General features: G+C 42.3%; 1 protein-coding gene across 1 annotated transcript in view; it reads right to left on the bottom strand.

Moving 5' to 3' along the window:
- Positions 1 to 17,466, bottom strand: part of myo7aa (myosin VIIAa) — an 80,073-nt gene that overhangs the window by 45,167 nt on the left and 17,440 nt on the right. Inside the window, exons 4-19 of the mRNA XM_068711562.1 lie at positions 16,983 to 17,096; positions 16,702 to 16,854; positions 15,210 to 15,227; positions 13,326 to 13,510; positions 12,855 to 12,976; positions 11,965 to 12,107; positions 10,995 to 11,108; positions 10,195 to 10,263; positions 9,968 to 10,052; positions 9,467 to 9,543; positions 8,966 to 9,085; positions 6,835 to 6,977; positions 6,271 to 6,481; positions 5,573 to 5,708; positions 5,143 to 5,249; positions 2,385 to 2,522 (exon numbers count right to left, since the gene is read on the bottom strand). Of these exons, the coding sequence (XP_068567663.1) occupies positions 2,385 to 2,522; positions 5,143 to 5,249; positions 5,573 to 5,708; positions 6,271 to 6,481; positions 6,835 to 6,977; positions 8,966 to 9,085; positions 9,467 to 9,543; positions 9,968 to 10,052; positions 10,195 to 10,263; positions 10,995 to 11,108; positions 11,965 to 12,107; positions 12,855 to 12,976; positions 13,326 to 13,510; positions 15,210 to 15,227; positions 16,702 to 16,854; positions 16,983 to 17,096 (1,935 nt within the window). The remainder of the gene's footprint in view (positions 1 to 2,384; positions 2,523 to 5,142; positions 5,250 to 5,572; positions 5,709 to 6,270; positions 6,482 to 6,834; positions 6,978 to 8,965; positions 9,086 to 9,466; positions 9,544 to 9,967; positions 10,053 to 10,194; positions 10,264 to 10,994; positions 11,109 to 11,964; positions 12,108 to 12,854; positions 12,977 to 13,325; positions 13,511 to 15,209; positions 15,228 to 16,701; positions 16,855 to 16,982; positions 17,097 to 17,466) is intronic.

Here is a 17,466-nt window from a genome sequence, read left to right as displayed (position 1 = left end):
ATCACGACGTCCATCCGTCAATCTGCAACTTGCAGTAACACGGGAGGTGTTTTTAGTGGTCCTCTCACATGTGAGGGCTTTGATCTAAATCCTTGTTGCTGTACATTGCTCTCTCCATTACTGGAACTATAAAAGGATCATTTGTGTATTACTTTCTCATCCAGTGTTACGTTGAGTTCTTGAATAGTTAGTGTTCATTCCACGCCTCCACTTTTTAGCGGAAATGCATACGGCGGGATGCGTGGATGTTTTGTGTTGTCTCTTGTGTATCTGTGGTTCAGCTTTATGTATCTGAAAAGGCCCATCAGGGACGGGCACTGAAAGTGAGCTCAGCCTATAAATGCTGTGGTGTGTGTCTTTGGTTTATGCTCCATATTTCATACACATTAAATAAATGATGCACTATTGTTCTTATGCTGAATGAGGTGTGACAGTTTGTCAACGAAGGTTTTCTAGATTCTCCGTTGACTGTGGAGGCGTGACCAACAGAGTGAGTCATTGATATACAGGCGATCAGTTTCCTTTAGAAATGCTGTAATTCTCAACCACTTTATTCTTAATTCACTACTATGTTTTATTTTCATTCATCTCGGCACTAATTGACTCTTGACTTGTTTTGATGAACATGATCAGCTGTTTGAATATTCAGTCATGAACAATGCTCACAGAGGTTATTGGTGAGAAAACACTGTTGACTTCATTTATCAAAGTAAAAAGTCTGAAAGGTTTATAATTAGAAATATATATTGAAAACTGAATAATGTTTATTCCAATGGTCAAAATAAAAGCATGTTCAACTTTGTATGGATTCATTTCATTCTGAAACCTCATATTATTGATATGAAAACTTACAAACACTGATGACCTCCTCAGTCACAAAAGAACTTATAAATGAAGTGTTAGTGCGTGAAACAGATCAACCATCTATCCACAGGTTAGGACCAAATAACAGGAAGAAGAACAACGTGAGGAGGAAATCATTTCAACACTTACAAAATGTAAATCTTAAATACTGTAAATATTAATTTGCTTCAATTTACGACTGTTTGCCTTTGCAATATGAATTGAGATATTATTAGACTTAATGTGTTTACATTATTTTGTCTACCCCACAATTCATTTTTAACACAGTTAGTGAACTGGCTGAGAAATGTGTTTCTTTCCAGCTGCTGCAGAGCCAGTCGACCGAGAGCTTCTATTTCTATAGCACTGCTTGTCAACTATAATCCGTTCAGTAAACCAGTAAACAGTAAACCTGTTCTATATTCTATGGTGTTCTACTTCCACACAGAGTAAACCTGTTCTATGGTGTTCTACTTCTACACAGAGTAAACCTGTTCTATGGTGTTCTACTTTCACACAGAGTAAACCTGTTCTATGGTGTTCTACTTTCACACAGAGTAAACCTGTTCTATGGTGTTCTACTTCCACACAGAGTAAACCTGTTCTATGGTGTTCTACTTCCACACAGAGTAAACCTGTTCTATGGTGTTCTACTTCTACACAGAGTAAACCTGTTCTATGGTGTTCTACTTTCACACAGAGTAAACCTGTTCTATGGTGTTCTACTTCCACACAGAGTAAACCTGTTCTATATTCTATGGTGTTCTACTTCTACACAGAGTAAACCTGTTCTATGGTGTTCTACTTCTACACAGAGTAAACCTGTTCTATGGTGTTCTACTTCCACACAGAGTAAACCTGTTCTATATTCTATGGTGTTCTACTTCTACACAGAGTAAACCTGTTCTATGGTGTTCTACTTCCACACAGAGTAAACCTGTTCTATATTCTATGGTGTTCTACTTCTACACAGAGTAAACCTGTTCTATATTCTATGGTGTTCTACTTTCACACAGAGTAAACCTGTTCTGTGGTGTTCTACTTCCACACAGAGTAAACCTGTTCTATATTCTATGGTGTTCTACTTCTACACAGAGTAAACCTGTTCTATATTCTATGGTGTTCTACTTTCACACAGAGTAAACCTGTTCTATGGTGTTCTACTTCCACACAGAGTAAACCTGTTCTATGGTGTTCTACTTCCACACAGAGTAAACCTGTTCTATATTCTATGGTGTTCTACTTCTACACAGAGTAAACCTGTTCTATGGTGTTCTACTTCCACACAGAGTAAACCTGTTCTGTGGTGTTCTACTTCCACACAGAGTAAACCTGTTCTGTGGTGTTCTACTTCCACACAGAGTAAACCTGTTCTATATTCTATGGTGTTCTACTTCTACACAGAGTAAACCTGTTCTATATTCTATGGTGTTCTACTTCCACACAGAGTAAACCTGTTCTATATTCTATGGTGTTCTACTTCCACACAGAGTAAACCTGTTCTATGGTGTTCTACTTCTACACAGAGTGCGCACACTCACCATGGGCTTCTTGTACTCGTTGGGTTTGATGCAGCGAACGAAGAAAGGCTGACAAACGCTCAGAGTCCTCATCAGCAGCTCCAGAGATCTCTTAAACTGACTGCTCAGAGTGGGCGAACGCTTCCTGGTCTCTGCCCCCTAAACACACACACACACACACACACACACACACACACACACACACACACACACACACACAGTGAGGCAGCACAGAGAGTGCCATGGTCAGAAACAATGAGGACTCCTCTCTCTCTTCCTGAGCTCTGACACTCACCGTTTTCCTCTTTCCGTCTCTAAATATGAAGGTCTGTGTGAGGCTGACGGTGCAGGTTCAGAGTTAAATTAAAAGTGAAGCCAGAACAACTTTGTCAATTACAAGTCGGTTAGTCAGTCGTGAGAAGATTCTATGTTTTCTATTCTATTTATTTTAAAGTAGAAATTAGAAACATGTGCTGGTTCAAATGTTATCAAATAAAACAAGCAGTTTATGGACAAACGATTGATTAATCCATACAATAATGAACAGATTAATCAAAAATGGAAATAATTGTTAGTTGCAGCCAGAGATGGAAGAAGTATTCAGATATTTTACTTCAGTAAAAGTACTACTACCATAATGTGATAATACTCACTATATTCAAAACCATACTTGTGTAAAAGTATGTTTCAGCAGAATGTAGTTAGAGTTTTAGAAGTATTGACCGTGAAGTGAAATGTTGTATGGTGTGGTGTCTGTATGTTTTGACTGTTGTTGTGCTCATAATGATATGAGTGCGTTTAGAAACATGGTGTTCACTGCCCTCTAGTGGTCACAGTGGGAAACTACATGACAACATGTCATGTAGACACAACAAAGTTACACTGCAGTCAAAATAAATCAAAGTGGACCAACTGTTGCAATGAGAAATCACCAGAAACTAATAAAAGTAATATTAATATTTATCTGAGTATTGTTTAGTTCAGCATTTGATAACAATGTATAAGTTACCTTTATAGTATAAGTTACCTTTATAATATAAGTTACCTTTATAGTATAAGTTACCTTTATAGTATAAGTTACCTTTATAATATAAGTTACCTTTATAGTATAAGTTACCTTTATAGTGGTCGAAAAGGATCAAAACATTTTAAAACTCAAAACTCAAATGAGGCAAATCAATTAAATATAATGGAATAAAATAACCATAACAATAAAGTAATTTGACATAATATTAATAATAATAAGAAGAAGAAAGGCATTTTGTAGATAAAATAGTTGATTAATAAAAAGTATTTTTGAGGAGCAGGCCTCAGATCCTCAGATCCTCAGATCCTCAGGCCTTATTATAAAGATCAGGAGCGTTTGATTGCCTCTCGATGGCTCAATGACAGAACAACAGAGTAATCTACTTCACTGACTGTAACTCAGTGTTTCCTCCTGTTGTGTTCATCAAGAGGGAGGGACCATTGTGTGGGACAGTTTCTTAAAAGACTTAACGGCAAAAAATATGAATCGAAGCTGAAGTTTCTTTGGATAAAACAAGTATCACATCTATCTTACTTCAATATATCTTTACAACATTCCGGAGATGTTGGAGGTGTTGGGATCACACGAGTCAGAAACAATCCCAAGCTGTTACCCAGTGATGTGTGGTGAGGTTGGTGTCTGCTGAGCTCTGACTCTACATGAGTCAGATTTACAAACATATGAACCCAATAGAGACGCTTACATCACCATTACACTGACAGCTTGACCATTGACTACTGGTTGTTTTTCATATTCCATATCAGCATTCTTTACACACACATAGGTAAGGTACATATCTGATTCCACCGGGAGCGTGTGCGCCACGATCTGCCCCACCGATCTGCCCCCCCCCCCCACCGGAAGTGTTTCAGAATTGTGAGATTCTGCAATAATGTGTGTAACAACCCCGGATGTATACAGAGAACAACAAACACATAAAAGGTTACTTTACCTGTCCGATGTTGAACTGCTGTTGATTTGTTTTTTGAGACATTTTTAAGCTTAGATATAGAATCTTACATTTTTGCGGTCAAAGCAAAATATAAGAAGAAGAAGAGAAGTGAAGAAGAGGCTCTGCCTCCCCTGACCGCACGTCCCTGCAGCTACCACTAATGTTCTACAAACAGTATGCAGAATGAATATAGAGGAAACACTGATTACTGAAGTCTGATCTGATGTTCAACACAATAAAGAGACGTGTAAATAAAGAACATGATGAATGAAGCTAGCATCTGTTCAGCTCAACTCTTGAAGCTGATCTATACATTCTGATAAATGATTCGTATTCCCAGTGAAGACAAAATGTCTCCCTCTGGTAGTGATTAATGCAACTTCACCAAAAGATCATATCAACAATATGTTTGAATATATCTTAGTGAAGCGTAGATCAAACAACACGACCAGAAGAGCACTTTCACTGTCAGCGCTCGAGATGACATCACGTCTACAGGCTCAGCAGTCTGCTGCTCATCTCAGTGCATGGAGCTTTGCCTCCTTCCCGCCTAGACATTTGTAGAGTTGTGTGTTAAAGAGGGGCACCTCCCCACAGATGACCCCCCCCCCACAAGTCACATCACGAAGACTGTTAGAAGTCTGCTACAAATTCAGTGACTATGTAAACGTTAAAAATGTTTGTAAAAGTTCAGCTTAACACAACATCTTGTCCTCTGCTTCCCTCTCTCCCCCTCATAGTGTGTGTGTGTGTGTGTGTGTGTGTGTGTGTGTGTGTGTGTGTGTGTGTGCAGCCGTTACCATAGCGACATCAGCCTGGAAGATCTGTTTGATGAACTTGTTCTTGGAGGAGTGAACCAGCTGGATGATGTCACCGTATAAAGTGTCTCTGTTCTTCTCCAGGAAGCCTGCAGGACACAAACACACACACACACACACACACACACACACACACACACACACACACTCACACACACACACACACACACACACACTGTGTCAGAGCGTGCACATAATAAACAAGCACAGACGCATGTAATCATCAATAACATGTGTTTTGCATCATCAGCTATCTCAGCAAATATGAAACAAAAACACGTGTGCAAAAATACATAATAATACATAAATAAGAGAGATGGAACAGAAGGAAACACATCATTAAACATCATATATGTTCCCACAGTAACAGGAACACTTCATCATCTCCTCTGGTGTGTGGAGGGACTCTGACCTCTTGTTTCATAGTAAACCACTCCAGCAAAGTGCTGGATGCCAAACTGGGTCTCGTGGTTGTTCTTTGGAGGGATGTAGTATGTATTGAGCTTGTGCTGGTGGTTCAGCTTGTTCAGCATGGTGGTGTCCGTGCCCTGCAGAACACACACACACAGAAACAAAAAGACACATCTTCATATTCAAAGCCCCTGATGAAGGATTTTGGTGCTAATACCTTTGTACTTTGTATTTACTTAAAGGGCCAGTGTGTGGCATTTCAGGGGATCTATTGGCAGATTGAAATATAATATTCAAAACTACGTTTTCTGAAGCGTGTCACCTGAAACTATGAGTCCTTCATATCTACATAGGGAGCAGGTCTACTTCACAGAGTCCTCCGCCATGTTTCTACAATAGCCCAGAAGGGACAAACCGAACGCTGGCTCTAGAGAGATGCCCTTTGTGTTTTTGAGTGACCTCAAGACCACCGTAGTTCTCACACACGCTCGTGATCTGCTGTAACATCAGCCGCAGCTCGACCAGCTGCTGTCTGACCTCCCTTGCTCCTAAAGTAGTGTTATTACGGCGAGGACGATACCGCGGATTTACACTCAGCAGCTCACGTTTCTGCAGTCTCCATAAAGGAAGGAGAGAGCGGCGGGGAACTCGGCCGGTCGCTCATCTGCGTCCCGCCGTCCAACCACCGAGCACGCGTACCTTGGGGAAGCGGCTCTCCTCGTCGATGAGCGAGATGATGTTCATGGGTTTGATGGCGATCATGTCCAGGGCGTCCTGGTTGTCGGTGAACTCGATGTGCTGCCAGTTGATGTTCTCCAGGTTGTACTCCTCCTGCTCCAGCTTGAAGACGTGCCGGACGAAGAACTGCTGCAGGTTCTCGTTGGCGAAATTGATGCACAGCTGCTCAAAGCTGCGGGATGAGAGAACATGACTTCACACTCGATGGCTCTTCAAGTCAGGAATAAAGAGGAAGTTGAACTTGACAATTTATTCATGCGATCATTCATTTCATAATCATTTACCTAATGTTGAAGACTTCATAGAAATTAATAGTGAACTAGACAAATACCAAAGAGTCAAACACTGATCAACAAACAAGAGAGAGGAAAACTAACCGGACCAAGATGATACGAGAAACAAATGAGAAGAGAATGAAAGGAAAGCCTTCTGATGCTCATTAGATCAGCTGGTCATGTTACTGTAACAGTCATCAGGTCTGCATGCTGTCCGGTCTGCATGCTGGTCTTTGGGGGCGTGCTGTACCTGTTCACAGTGAAGTTCTCAAAGCCGAAGATGTCCAGCAGTCCGATGGAGCGTCTGAGAGCTTTGGGCTGTGAGGACATCGGCTTGTAAATGGCCGCGTTGATCTTCTCCACGATCCACACAAACAAGCGGCCGTAAATTCCCTGCGCGCGCACACACACGCACGCACGCACGCACGCACACACACACACACACACACACACACACACACACACACACACACACACACACACACACACACACACACACACACACACACACACACACACGTCAAGTCACCGTGATACTTTAAAGACCTGCAGAGGTTTGAACCTCAAGTAGCACTATGAAGTATTTGGGGTATTTTTTTGGTCTTAAAATGCACATCCCTACAGTGATCTACAGGTGGTGATGATGAGCTCAGAAAGGCAGGAAGAAGAAGTCTAGCTTGTAAACATGGGTATCAAAAATAGCAGGACTTAAAATACTTAAGCTATTTGCTTTCAAAAATGTTTTATGCTGAAGGAAATAGATTCAACGCGGTAGAAAAGTCCACAGTGCACCTGTAACCTCCTGTAACCTCCTGTAGCCTACTGTAACGTCCTGTAGCCTCCTGTAACCTCCTGTAACCTCCTGTAACCTCCTGTAGCCTCCTGTAACCTACTGTAACCTCCTGTAACCTCCTGTAGCCTCCTGTAGCCTACTGTAACCTCCTGTAGCCTCCTGTAACCTCCTGTAACCTCCTGTAGCCTCCTGTAACCTCCTGTAGCCTCCTGTAACCTCCTGTAACCTCCTGTAACCTCCTGTAGCCTACTGTAACCTCCTGTAGCCTCCTGTAACCTCCTGTAGCCTCCTGTATCCTCCTGTATCCTCCTGTAACCTCCTGTAGCCTCCTGTAGCCTACTGTAGCCTCCTGTAACCTACTGTAACCTCCTGTAGCCTACTGTAACCTCCTGTAGCCTCCTGTAACCTCCTGTAACCTCCTGTAGCCTCCTGTATCCTCCTGTAGCCTCCTGTAACCTCCTGTAACCTCCTGTAGCCTCCTGTATCCTCCTGTAGCCTCCTGTAACCTCCTGTAACCTCCTGTAGCCTCCTGTAACCTCCTGTAACCTCCTGTAACCTCCTGTAACCTCCTGTAACCTCCTGTAGCCTCCTGTAACCTACTGTAACCTCCTGTAACCTCCTGTAGCCTCCTGTAGCCTACTGTAACCTCCTGTAGCCTCCTGTAACCTCCTGTAACCTCCTGTAACCTCCTGTAGCCTCCTGTAACCTCCTGTAGCCTCCTGTAACCTCCTGTAACCTCCTGTAACCTCCTGTAGCCTACTGTAACCTCCTGTAGCCTCCTGTAACCTCCTGTATCCTCCTGTAACCTCCTGTAGCCTCCTGTAGCCTACTGTAGCCTCCTGTAACCTACTGTAACCTCCTGTAGCCTACTGTAACCTCCTGTAGCCTCCTGTAACCTCCTGTAACCTCCTGTAGCCTCCTGTAACCTCCTGTAGCCTCCTGTAGCCTCCTGTAACCTCCTGTAACCTCCTGTAGCCTACTGTAACCTCCTGTAGCCTCCTGTAACCTCCTGTAGCCTCCTGTATCCTCCTGTATCCTCCTGTAACCTCCTGTAGCCTCCTGTAGCCTACTGTAGCCTCCTGTAACCTACTGTAACCTCCTTTAGCCTACTGTAACCTCCTGTAGCCTCCTGTAACCTCCTGTAACCTCCTGTAGCCTACTGTAACCTCCTGTAGCCTCCTGTAACCTCCTGTAGCCTCCTGTATCCTCCTGTAGCCTCCTGTAACCTCCTGTAGCCTCCTGTAGCCTCCTGTATCCTCCTGTAACCTCCTGTAGCCTCCTGTAGCCTCCTGTATCCTCCTGTAACCTCCTGTAGCCTCCTGTAGCCTACTGTAACCTCCTGTAGCCTCCTGTATCCTTCTGTAACCTCCTGTAGCCTCCTGTAACCTCCTGTAACCTCCTGTAGCCTCCTGTAACCTCCTGTAGCCTCCTGTAGCCTCCTGTAACCTCTTGTAGCCTCCGGTAACCTCCTGTAGCCTCCTGTAGCCTCCGGTAACCTCCTGTAGCCTCCTGTAGCCTCCTGTAGCCTCCGGTAACCTCCTGTAGCCTACTGTAACCTCCTGTAAACTGTGACGGATCTTATATTCACCTTAACGAAGGCGTCCCGTACGTCCAGAGCTTGTTCCATGCTGAGAGGGGTGGAGACGGTCTCTCCTCTGGTGATCAGAGTTCGGCTGGTCAGACAGTTCATCAGGTCCTTACCATCCACCTGAACACACACACACACACACACACACACACACACACACACACTGTTTCATCTGCTTCTGTATGACAGTATTATGTGTTTATGATGCACATTCATCAACATTTCAGCTTCCACCTCAATGTAAATGTAACAGAATTAGCTTGAGAGCTAATTTTCATTTTTAGGTTTGCAGGTTATTACAATTTAGTGACCTAATATTATCACTTCAACATTACAACCCTAGTACAACACTGTACTGTACAGCACAATACAACACATTACCATACATACAATACAACAGTAGTACAACACTGTACAGCACAATACAACACATTATCATACATACAATCCAAGGATATGTGTGTGTGTGTGTGTGTGTGTGTGTGTGTGTGTGTCTGTCACCTCCAGCAGCGTAGCAGCAGTGGTGAGGTGAGGGCTCCGGACGACCTCGCAGGCATCCAGGTTGTCGTAGGTTCGAGCTGCAGGGTCAAAGGTCAACAGCTTGAAGACTACGAAGCTTGTCAGGCGGCTCACTCAATGTTATTCTGCCATACCATAATAATGCTACAATAACAAACACTGGAACGGCTTTGTAAACCTCTGTGTTGCAGCACTACCAACATATCTTTTATTTCCTAATTGACATCTGATACTTTCTGATTGTTTTTAGATCTTTACTACAAAGAGAACTTATTCTACCTACTGACTGTGTCCTCTTAGGACAATATTACCTGGAGATTAAAACATAGATAAATCGTTTTTCTGAACCTTATAAAGCTGGTCCTGAATAGTGTCTACTGGTATTCAACAAAAGAAACTGGACGACTGAACAGGGAGACAGACCAGAGCAGCAACAGACTCACACTGTGTTGTAAACTTCACAGAGAATCCTTTTGACTTCACCTTCATATCTGAGGTTCCCCATGTGTAGTATAGCAGCCAGCAGTTTAGAAATCTCCCAGTTCTCTTTGTCTGTGAACATCAGCACCTGCAGAACAGAACACAGGCGATCATGTTCAAGCTTTTTAAGAGTATTACTTGACTTCAAGTGGCTACTAAAACGCTAAAGTTACACCTGGAGCTAACGTCTCTTTGCTGTACTGTGATCAGTGTGTGGTTTTAATACATACCTTCATTGCAGAGCGGATGTTGGAGTACTCTTTCAAGTCGTCTCGGCCATCACAAACTGTACATTTACCCTGCAGAGAACGAGGGACTCAGATATTAAATATCATCCAACTGTATTGAGTATTTTGTCCTTTTATATTTCAGTTATAGCTGTTCTGTTTCCTTCTGTTTGACTGTAAAGGACTAAACATAACACGCTTTACATCCCTGAGCCCTTCTCTGTTATCACGCTCGTATAGAGCTGGAAGAAGAGTCTCAACTTCTCATCACATCATTGGTTTTTAAGGAGGACGTTTCCCCTCAAAGCTCTTATAAAGGAACAAAATTAAAAATTTGTTTTTTCCAAACAGTGATTCCCATCTTGCCCCCCCCCCACACTTGTTTAGATTCCTGTTCCAATGTTCAGGGATATTCCCCAACTTTTCAATGTTTTCCTCACTTTCATTGTTAAAGCCACAAATGTCTGCATGTACAGCGGTCTCTCAAAAAACTCACAGTACAAAATACTTACAGTTTACAGCTTTTGGTCAAAGACGAAGGTTCTCTGTTAAGATTATTCTTAAAGATGTCACTCATAACCTTATTGGTGTTTTCACAATTTTCTGGTATTCCAAAAACAGTTCTGTCTAAGTTCTGCTCTCAGTGGAAGTATCTCTGTTTTGTCAGTGTTGAGGGTGAAGCTGTTTGTTGTTGAAGTGAACGTTCACTGCGAAACGTCAAAGTCTCAACTGCTGCAGCAGCTAACCGGTTGCTAACGACGTGACCGACAGAGCTCACAAGACGGAGGGGACGCGGTGCTCACCATGGTCAGGTAGGTGTAGTCGGTGGCCTTGCTCAGACCCAGCTTCCTCTTCTCCTCTGCAGTCATGCCCTTCAGCATGCAGTAGAAGACGTGGTAGTTCCTCTCATCGAGGGCCTGCAGAGAGAGAACATTACATCCACATTACAGCAGCACAGACACGCTGAGAGGGGAAAACACAGACACATCACTACTTGAATGAAGTCAAAATAAAATAAGACAATGACAAAATATGAGATGAAATATACAATAGAGACAGTACAATACTGTCATTATTTTTTGAAAAAAAACCTGGCATCAGAGGTATGAGTATGATTATATACATATATAATAATACATTAAAGTATAAAACACTATAACGTGATATGTAAAGAAAGAAATGGAAGAAATGAGAGAGCATAAAAGACAGTAACATGAAATACAACAATCAAAATATAGTAAATAATACAACTTGTGTGTATTTGTATCTAGATATTGCTGATTAGAAAAACAATTCTTTGTTTGATACTTTATAACCTGCAGAAAGATTAATGAAAAATCCTCAAAATCCGGTGTGTTTCAAAGTGTGCAAAGGTTAGCACACTCACCTTAGCATCTTAACTTTAGCATGCTAATGTTAGCATGTGAGGCATCCTCTCATTTAATGAACCACAAGGGGACATTTAAGCAGAAAATTGGGCTGGAAGAAGTGAATCCTGAGGAGTTTAAGGTGTGAGCAGGTGAGCAGGTGAACAGGTGGACAGGTGAGCAGGTGGACAGGTGGACAGGTGAGCAGGTGAACAGGTGAACAGGTGAGCAGGCGGACAGGTGGACAGGTGAGCAGGTGGAGAGGTGGACAGATGAGCAGGTGAGCAGGTGGACAGGTGGACAGGTGAGCAGGTGGACAGGTGAGCAGGTGGACAGGTGGACAGGTGAGCAGGTGGACAGGTGAGCAGGTGGACAGGTGGATAGGTGTGATCATTGTGTGCCGTACCTGTCGACAGACTCTGGACTTCTCCAGCAGGTATTGCTCTATCTTGGCTCCCTCTATGGCTCCTCTCTTGTTGAAATGGATGTCGATGTATTTCCCAAAACGAGACGAGTTGTCGTTGCGGATGGTTTTCGCGTTGCCAAAGGCTGGAAGACAAACCAGTGAAGATGATGTCATATGGACGCGAGGATAACAGCTGCAGGTGTGTACTTCTGTGTGTATTTGTGTGTTTTCATGGGGTTTCATATGAAGGGACATACATTTTAATACCATATCGATCTTTGATTTTGGCCGTTTTGCAACCAGTGACCGGTAGTGACCATATTATCTAGACTGTGGAGGAGTGACGTAGAGATGCACGGCTCTGGTAGCGACCTGTCAATCACAGTAAGCCCCGCCCTAAATCATCCCCTGCTTTATGGTCTGTTTGACTTCTATACAACAAGAGGAGTCGCCCCCTGGTGGACACTAGAGATAATGCAGCTTTAAGACTCTTCTGCATCGGCTTCACTCTTCAGAACCGGAGGTTGCCGCCTGGTGTTAATGTGTACGCTCGTGAGCTTTCATAAGGTTCCATGACGGAGAACCTAAAGAGTTTCAGAGGAGACTGAGACATAGATGCATGAGGCTTGGTGTGATGTTGTTTTTCTTTTAGCTGAGGCATTCACACTGTTCTGGATCAGAGTATAAATGAGGTCTGCATCCGTCTCTAGTCCCCATGGGGAGCGGCATCGACAGGTGACATATTTCTATCACCTGCTCGGACATAAAGCTGTAAATATAACTGGTATGCACACGTCACTAGGTGACCTCAACATTGTATCATCTAGTCTCAAAGTTCAACCTACGTGGACCTAAGTGTGTGTGTGTGTGTGTGTGTGTGTGTGTTCTACCTTCTAGTATAGGGTTGGCCTCCAGGACCTGCTGTTCTATCCAGGAGTGTTGACCGCTGATGGCTGCCAGGAACTGCAGGATGAGTTTGGTGCTTTCTGTCTTCCCCGCCCCAGACTCACCACTAACAAGTCACACACACACACACACACACACACACACACACACACACACACACACACACACACACATCCTTGGTACCTGCACTTTTCTCAATGCCTTCATTTTAACAAACAGATTTTTCCTGTTTTCTACAACGTACTAAACTAACTTTTTATTTGCACCAGTCAAATCTGTTTCAGAACTTTGCCTCATAAATCAGGAAATATTAGAAATATTAGAGATGGGAAAAGAAATGTCTTCTTAACCAATACGTAGTCAATCCTCTGGTACTTGGCTATTTCTGACCGACAGACATCGGGCTGAAACTCAGATCCCTCATTGGAGATTTGCCGTTGATCCACTCCTCCTACCTGATGATGCAGCACTGGTCGCGGTTGTTCCTCTGCATGTTGAAGTAACAGTTGTCAGCGATGGCGAAGATGTGGGGCGGCATTTCGCCAATCTTCTTGTTGGTGTAGAGGCGGATCTGGTCGGCCGTGTAGATGGGCAGCAGCTGGTACGGGTTGACGGCCACCAGGATGGAGCCGGTGTACGTCTGCACAGAGAGGAAGAGGATGAGCTGATTGAAGGCCGACGGTCTGTAAGACGTGCTGGACGGCAGCGTTGTAGAAGATCCACATCCTTAAACCTACAAAGGCCGTAAAAAAAGATGCTTTCCAACAACTATTTAGCCAGATGTTAGCATAAACCTTACATACATATTATCACTGATGCATTAATGTGTGAGCTGCATTTTTGTTGTATTTGGCAGAGGTGGATATTAAGTACTTTAATAGAGTGTTGCACAATTTAATCTGTGAAAACCGTCTAACTTTATAGATAATGTTGATAATTGAGTCCTTACAACCTTATTGTGCAGCGTAATGTTCTAAACCGGCTGCAAATATTTCTAATACACTTGAACTACGTATGAGAAAATAAAACTCAGTTCCTGATATAATATATCTAGATATATTATATCTAGATATAATATATTTAGATATTCGTTTCACTGGAGATTGAAGATAATCTTGTGTTTTGTTTGACAAATGTTAAGCAAAATATGCCAAGTAACTACGGTCAGATAAATATGGTGGAGTAAAGTGTACTACATGATTTACCTCTTAAATGCAGTGGAGTAGAAGTATAAAGTGGAGATACTCAAGTAAAGTACAAACACCTTAAGTTAGGGTTAGGGTTGAATAATGTTGATCCTGCAGCTGATGAACAGGTCAGTTTGATTATCATAGATCAGTGTTGATCAAACTCATTTTGAATAAAACAGAATGGCAGTAACACACTCTATGTCGATATACGTCAATGAGACACATGCACTCCATCCGTTGTGTTGCTTTAGGGATGAATCTGCGTCGTTCATTCGTTTGTTTTCACCTGAATTTAAAAGTCTACGAGGAGACAACGGCTGCAAATTAACTTCAGCCCCAGAATACATCACACCTGAGACAATGTGTATTTCTATTGTTCCTGTGAGTAAATACATAAACAAAATAATCAATACAAATAATGACGTACTTCCTGTTCCGAGGGCTTGCAACTTGGAGTAGTACGCACAGTTATGTGTGTTTTTTAAATGGTTTTATTCTTGGAATGAACAAGTGAAATAAATCATACATGCATCAAACACATGAGATGTGCTGTCTGCTCACAGCAGGGTCAGAGGAGAGACTTGGAGGAAGGGTGATGAGGTGACGCATGGTGTCGTAGCTCAGGTGGTGAGGGATGACAATGAGGACGTATCGGTGTTCGCTACGAGAGAGCAGGCGGCCATGTTGGAAACAAAAACAACATGCAGCATCCAGGCTGGGGCTCTGGGAGAAGCAGCAGCGTAAAACATGACACCTCCACAGCTTCAGCGATCACAAACGAGGCTCCTTTTTCCTGAGAGCCCATAGTACTTACTCATGTAAGCCACGAGTGACGATGGCGCTCACTGATCACAGACATGTAGATGCAATATTTGTGCAGAGCAAAGTCAAATAAATCGACTTTCAAGTTTTAAGCGGCTTTAAGAATTTATGAGACAGAACGCCGCTGACATGAAACATTGAAAACGTGCAACATGCGTGCAGTTTGCAGATGCAGTTCGGCAGGAAATACTCTGCATGTTGCTGTTTCTGAGGCCGTGCAGGTATTTGTGCATTAAATACACAAGTTATTTCTTGTGTTAGGCTCATTGTTTTCAGCTGAGGTCGGATCTGTCTCCAGCCATGCTTGACATGCGGGAGCGGACTTACCCTGCCACCACAGTTTGTCTTCAGAGGAAACGGTAGAGAAGGAGGAGGAGGAGGAGGGACAGAGGGAAGAGATGAAGAGGCAGGAGATTGAGATGAGAGCAGGAGGTTGGATTTGTGAGATAATAATAAGAAGGTGTAAGCCCTGGATGAAGGTTTAAAGAGCTCTAGTAGTCCTGAAAGAGGGACGAGGATAACGTAGGAGCAGTGTTGATGGATGGACTACGGAACCGTTCTAGTTTTAGAAACCATTCAACATTTACCTTTATATTGTTACTTTACCTTTGTACACATACTGTTTCACTGGCTGTTTACATCATGTATAAGAATATGTATTTATTTAAGTACAAATATTTAATTGTTTATATTTATTATTATATTATTTATTTATATTTATTTATTTTGTGATCATGACATCTACATTTACTACATCCCTGTTTACTTTACAGTGTATGCACTTTGTGATACATATGTTATCTTATATTCTATATATGTTATACTTTATCCCTATATTTGAACTTCTGCACTATTTTATTCTCAATGATTTTTTAATTGCATGTGGTTGTTTTTTTTTCATACCTATTCGATGAGCTTCGTTGGAGAAAGTCTGGAAACTAATATCTTAATTTCCAACTCCTGCTTCTCCAGCAAATGACTTCACTAGTGAGCATTCTGTCAGTTTATTTACCTCTTCTTTGGGCATAATATCAATGGAAATATGTAATGTGTGAATGTGTGTAAAGGTGTAAAGGTGTAAAGGTGTAAATGTGTAAATGTGTAAATGAGTAAATGTGTAAATGTGTAAATGTGTAAATGTGTAAAGGTGTAAATGAGTAAAGGTGTAAATGTGTAAATGTGTAAAGGTGTAAAGGTGTAAAGGTGTAAATGAGTAAAGGTGTAAATGTGTAAAGGTGTAAAAGTGTAAATGTGTAAATGAGTAAATGTGTAAAGGTGTAAAGGTGTAAATGACTAAATGTGTAAATGTGTAAATGTGTAAATGAGTAAATGTGTAAATGAGTAAATGAGTAAATGTGTAAATGTGTAAATGAGTAAATATGTAAATGTGTAAATGTGTAAATGTGTAAAGGTGTAAATGTGTAAAGGTGTAAATGTGTAAATGAGTAAATGAGTAAATGTGTAAAGGTGTAAATGTGTAAAGGTGTAAATGTGTAATGGTGTAAATGTGTAAATGTGTAAATGAGTAAATGTGTAAAGGTGTGAATGTGTAAAGGTGTAAATGTGTAAATGAGTAAATGAGTAAATGAGTAAATGTGTAAATGAGTAAATGAGTAAATGAGTAAAGGTGTAAATGTGTAAATGTGTAAATGTGTGCAGAATGCCATGTGATCGTATAACAAATGAGGCATGTTAATTCCTGGTGGAAATGGGTTCATGGTGGACTGGTGAGTTTCTCTCTGTTGCTGATTAGCAGGTTGTACTCGACCAGTGTCAGCGTGCCACAGTAGTATTAGAACGGTACTGCAGTACTACTCACATATATGAGCTTTTCTCGGTATCTGATGAGCAGGTTGCGGAGGATGCCGGCTTCGTTGAGGTCTCCCAGGCGGATCATGTCCTCCACACCGTGGATGGAGGTGGGATGCATCGGCTTGATGTTGGTGGCATTCTGGGGGGAGATCCAGTGCTCCTGGGGGGGGGGGGGGGGGGGGGGTTATCATAGTGCACTATGTACAGTACAGTTGCAGTAGGGAGTATTTCAGTATTGCAAGCTCCCACAGACAGAAACAGTAAACTTGTATCTTTTATAGCGCTCACGTTTCCCTCGTCATCCAGCACCTGGATCTGTCCTGAGTCACAGAGTTTGACCACCGCGCCGACCGGAACCTCAAACTCCCGACCGGTCTTCAAGTCCAACCAGACATAGTCGCCCTGGAAAAAATTAAATTAAAATAAAATTAAACTCAAAACCAGGATTAGGATCGGGATGATAAATGAGTCGAATCATTTTAAATCAAGGTCAGAATAAGAGCAGTGAGGAAGATCGCATGATAATCAGAAGCAGAAATGAACGGAGCCTTTAGGACGACATGCAAGTTGATCAGACCCATGATTAGAATCCATGTTTCTTTGTTTCTGAATCATAACCGTTTTCACACTGCACCTAGACCCGGCTTAATGCATTCTGGAGACATGTGAACCCTTTTGAGTCAGAGTGGGTTAGATCATTTCCTCTTACTCTACAGCTGACCTTTACTTCCTCTACTGGGTTTATTGAAGCCGCTACATTAAGACCCAGCAG

This window comes from Cebidichthys violaceus, unplaced genomic scaffold (assembly GCF_023349555.1).
Source record: "Cebidichthys violaceus isolate CVI_PGR_0920_01 unplaced genomic scaffold, fCebVio1.0.p SCAF_161, whole genome shotgun sequence".
Lineage (NCBI taxonomy): Eukaryota > Metazoa > Chordata > Actinopteri > Perciformes > Stichaeidae > Cebidichthys > Cebidichthys violaceus.
The sequence above is the reverse complement of the archived record's forward strand: the minus strand, read 5'-3'. Positions and strand labels throughout refer to the sequence as shown.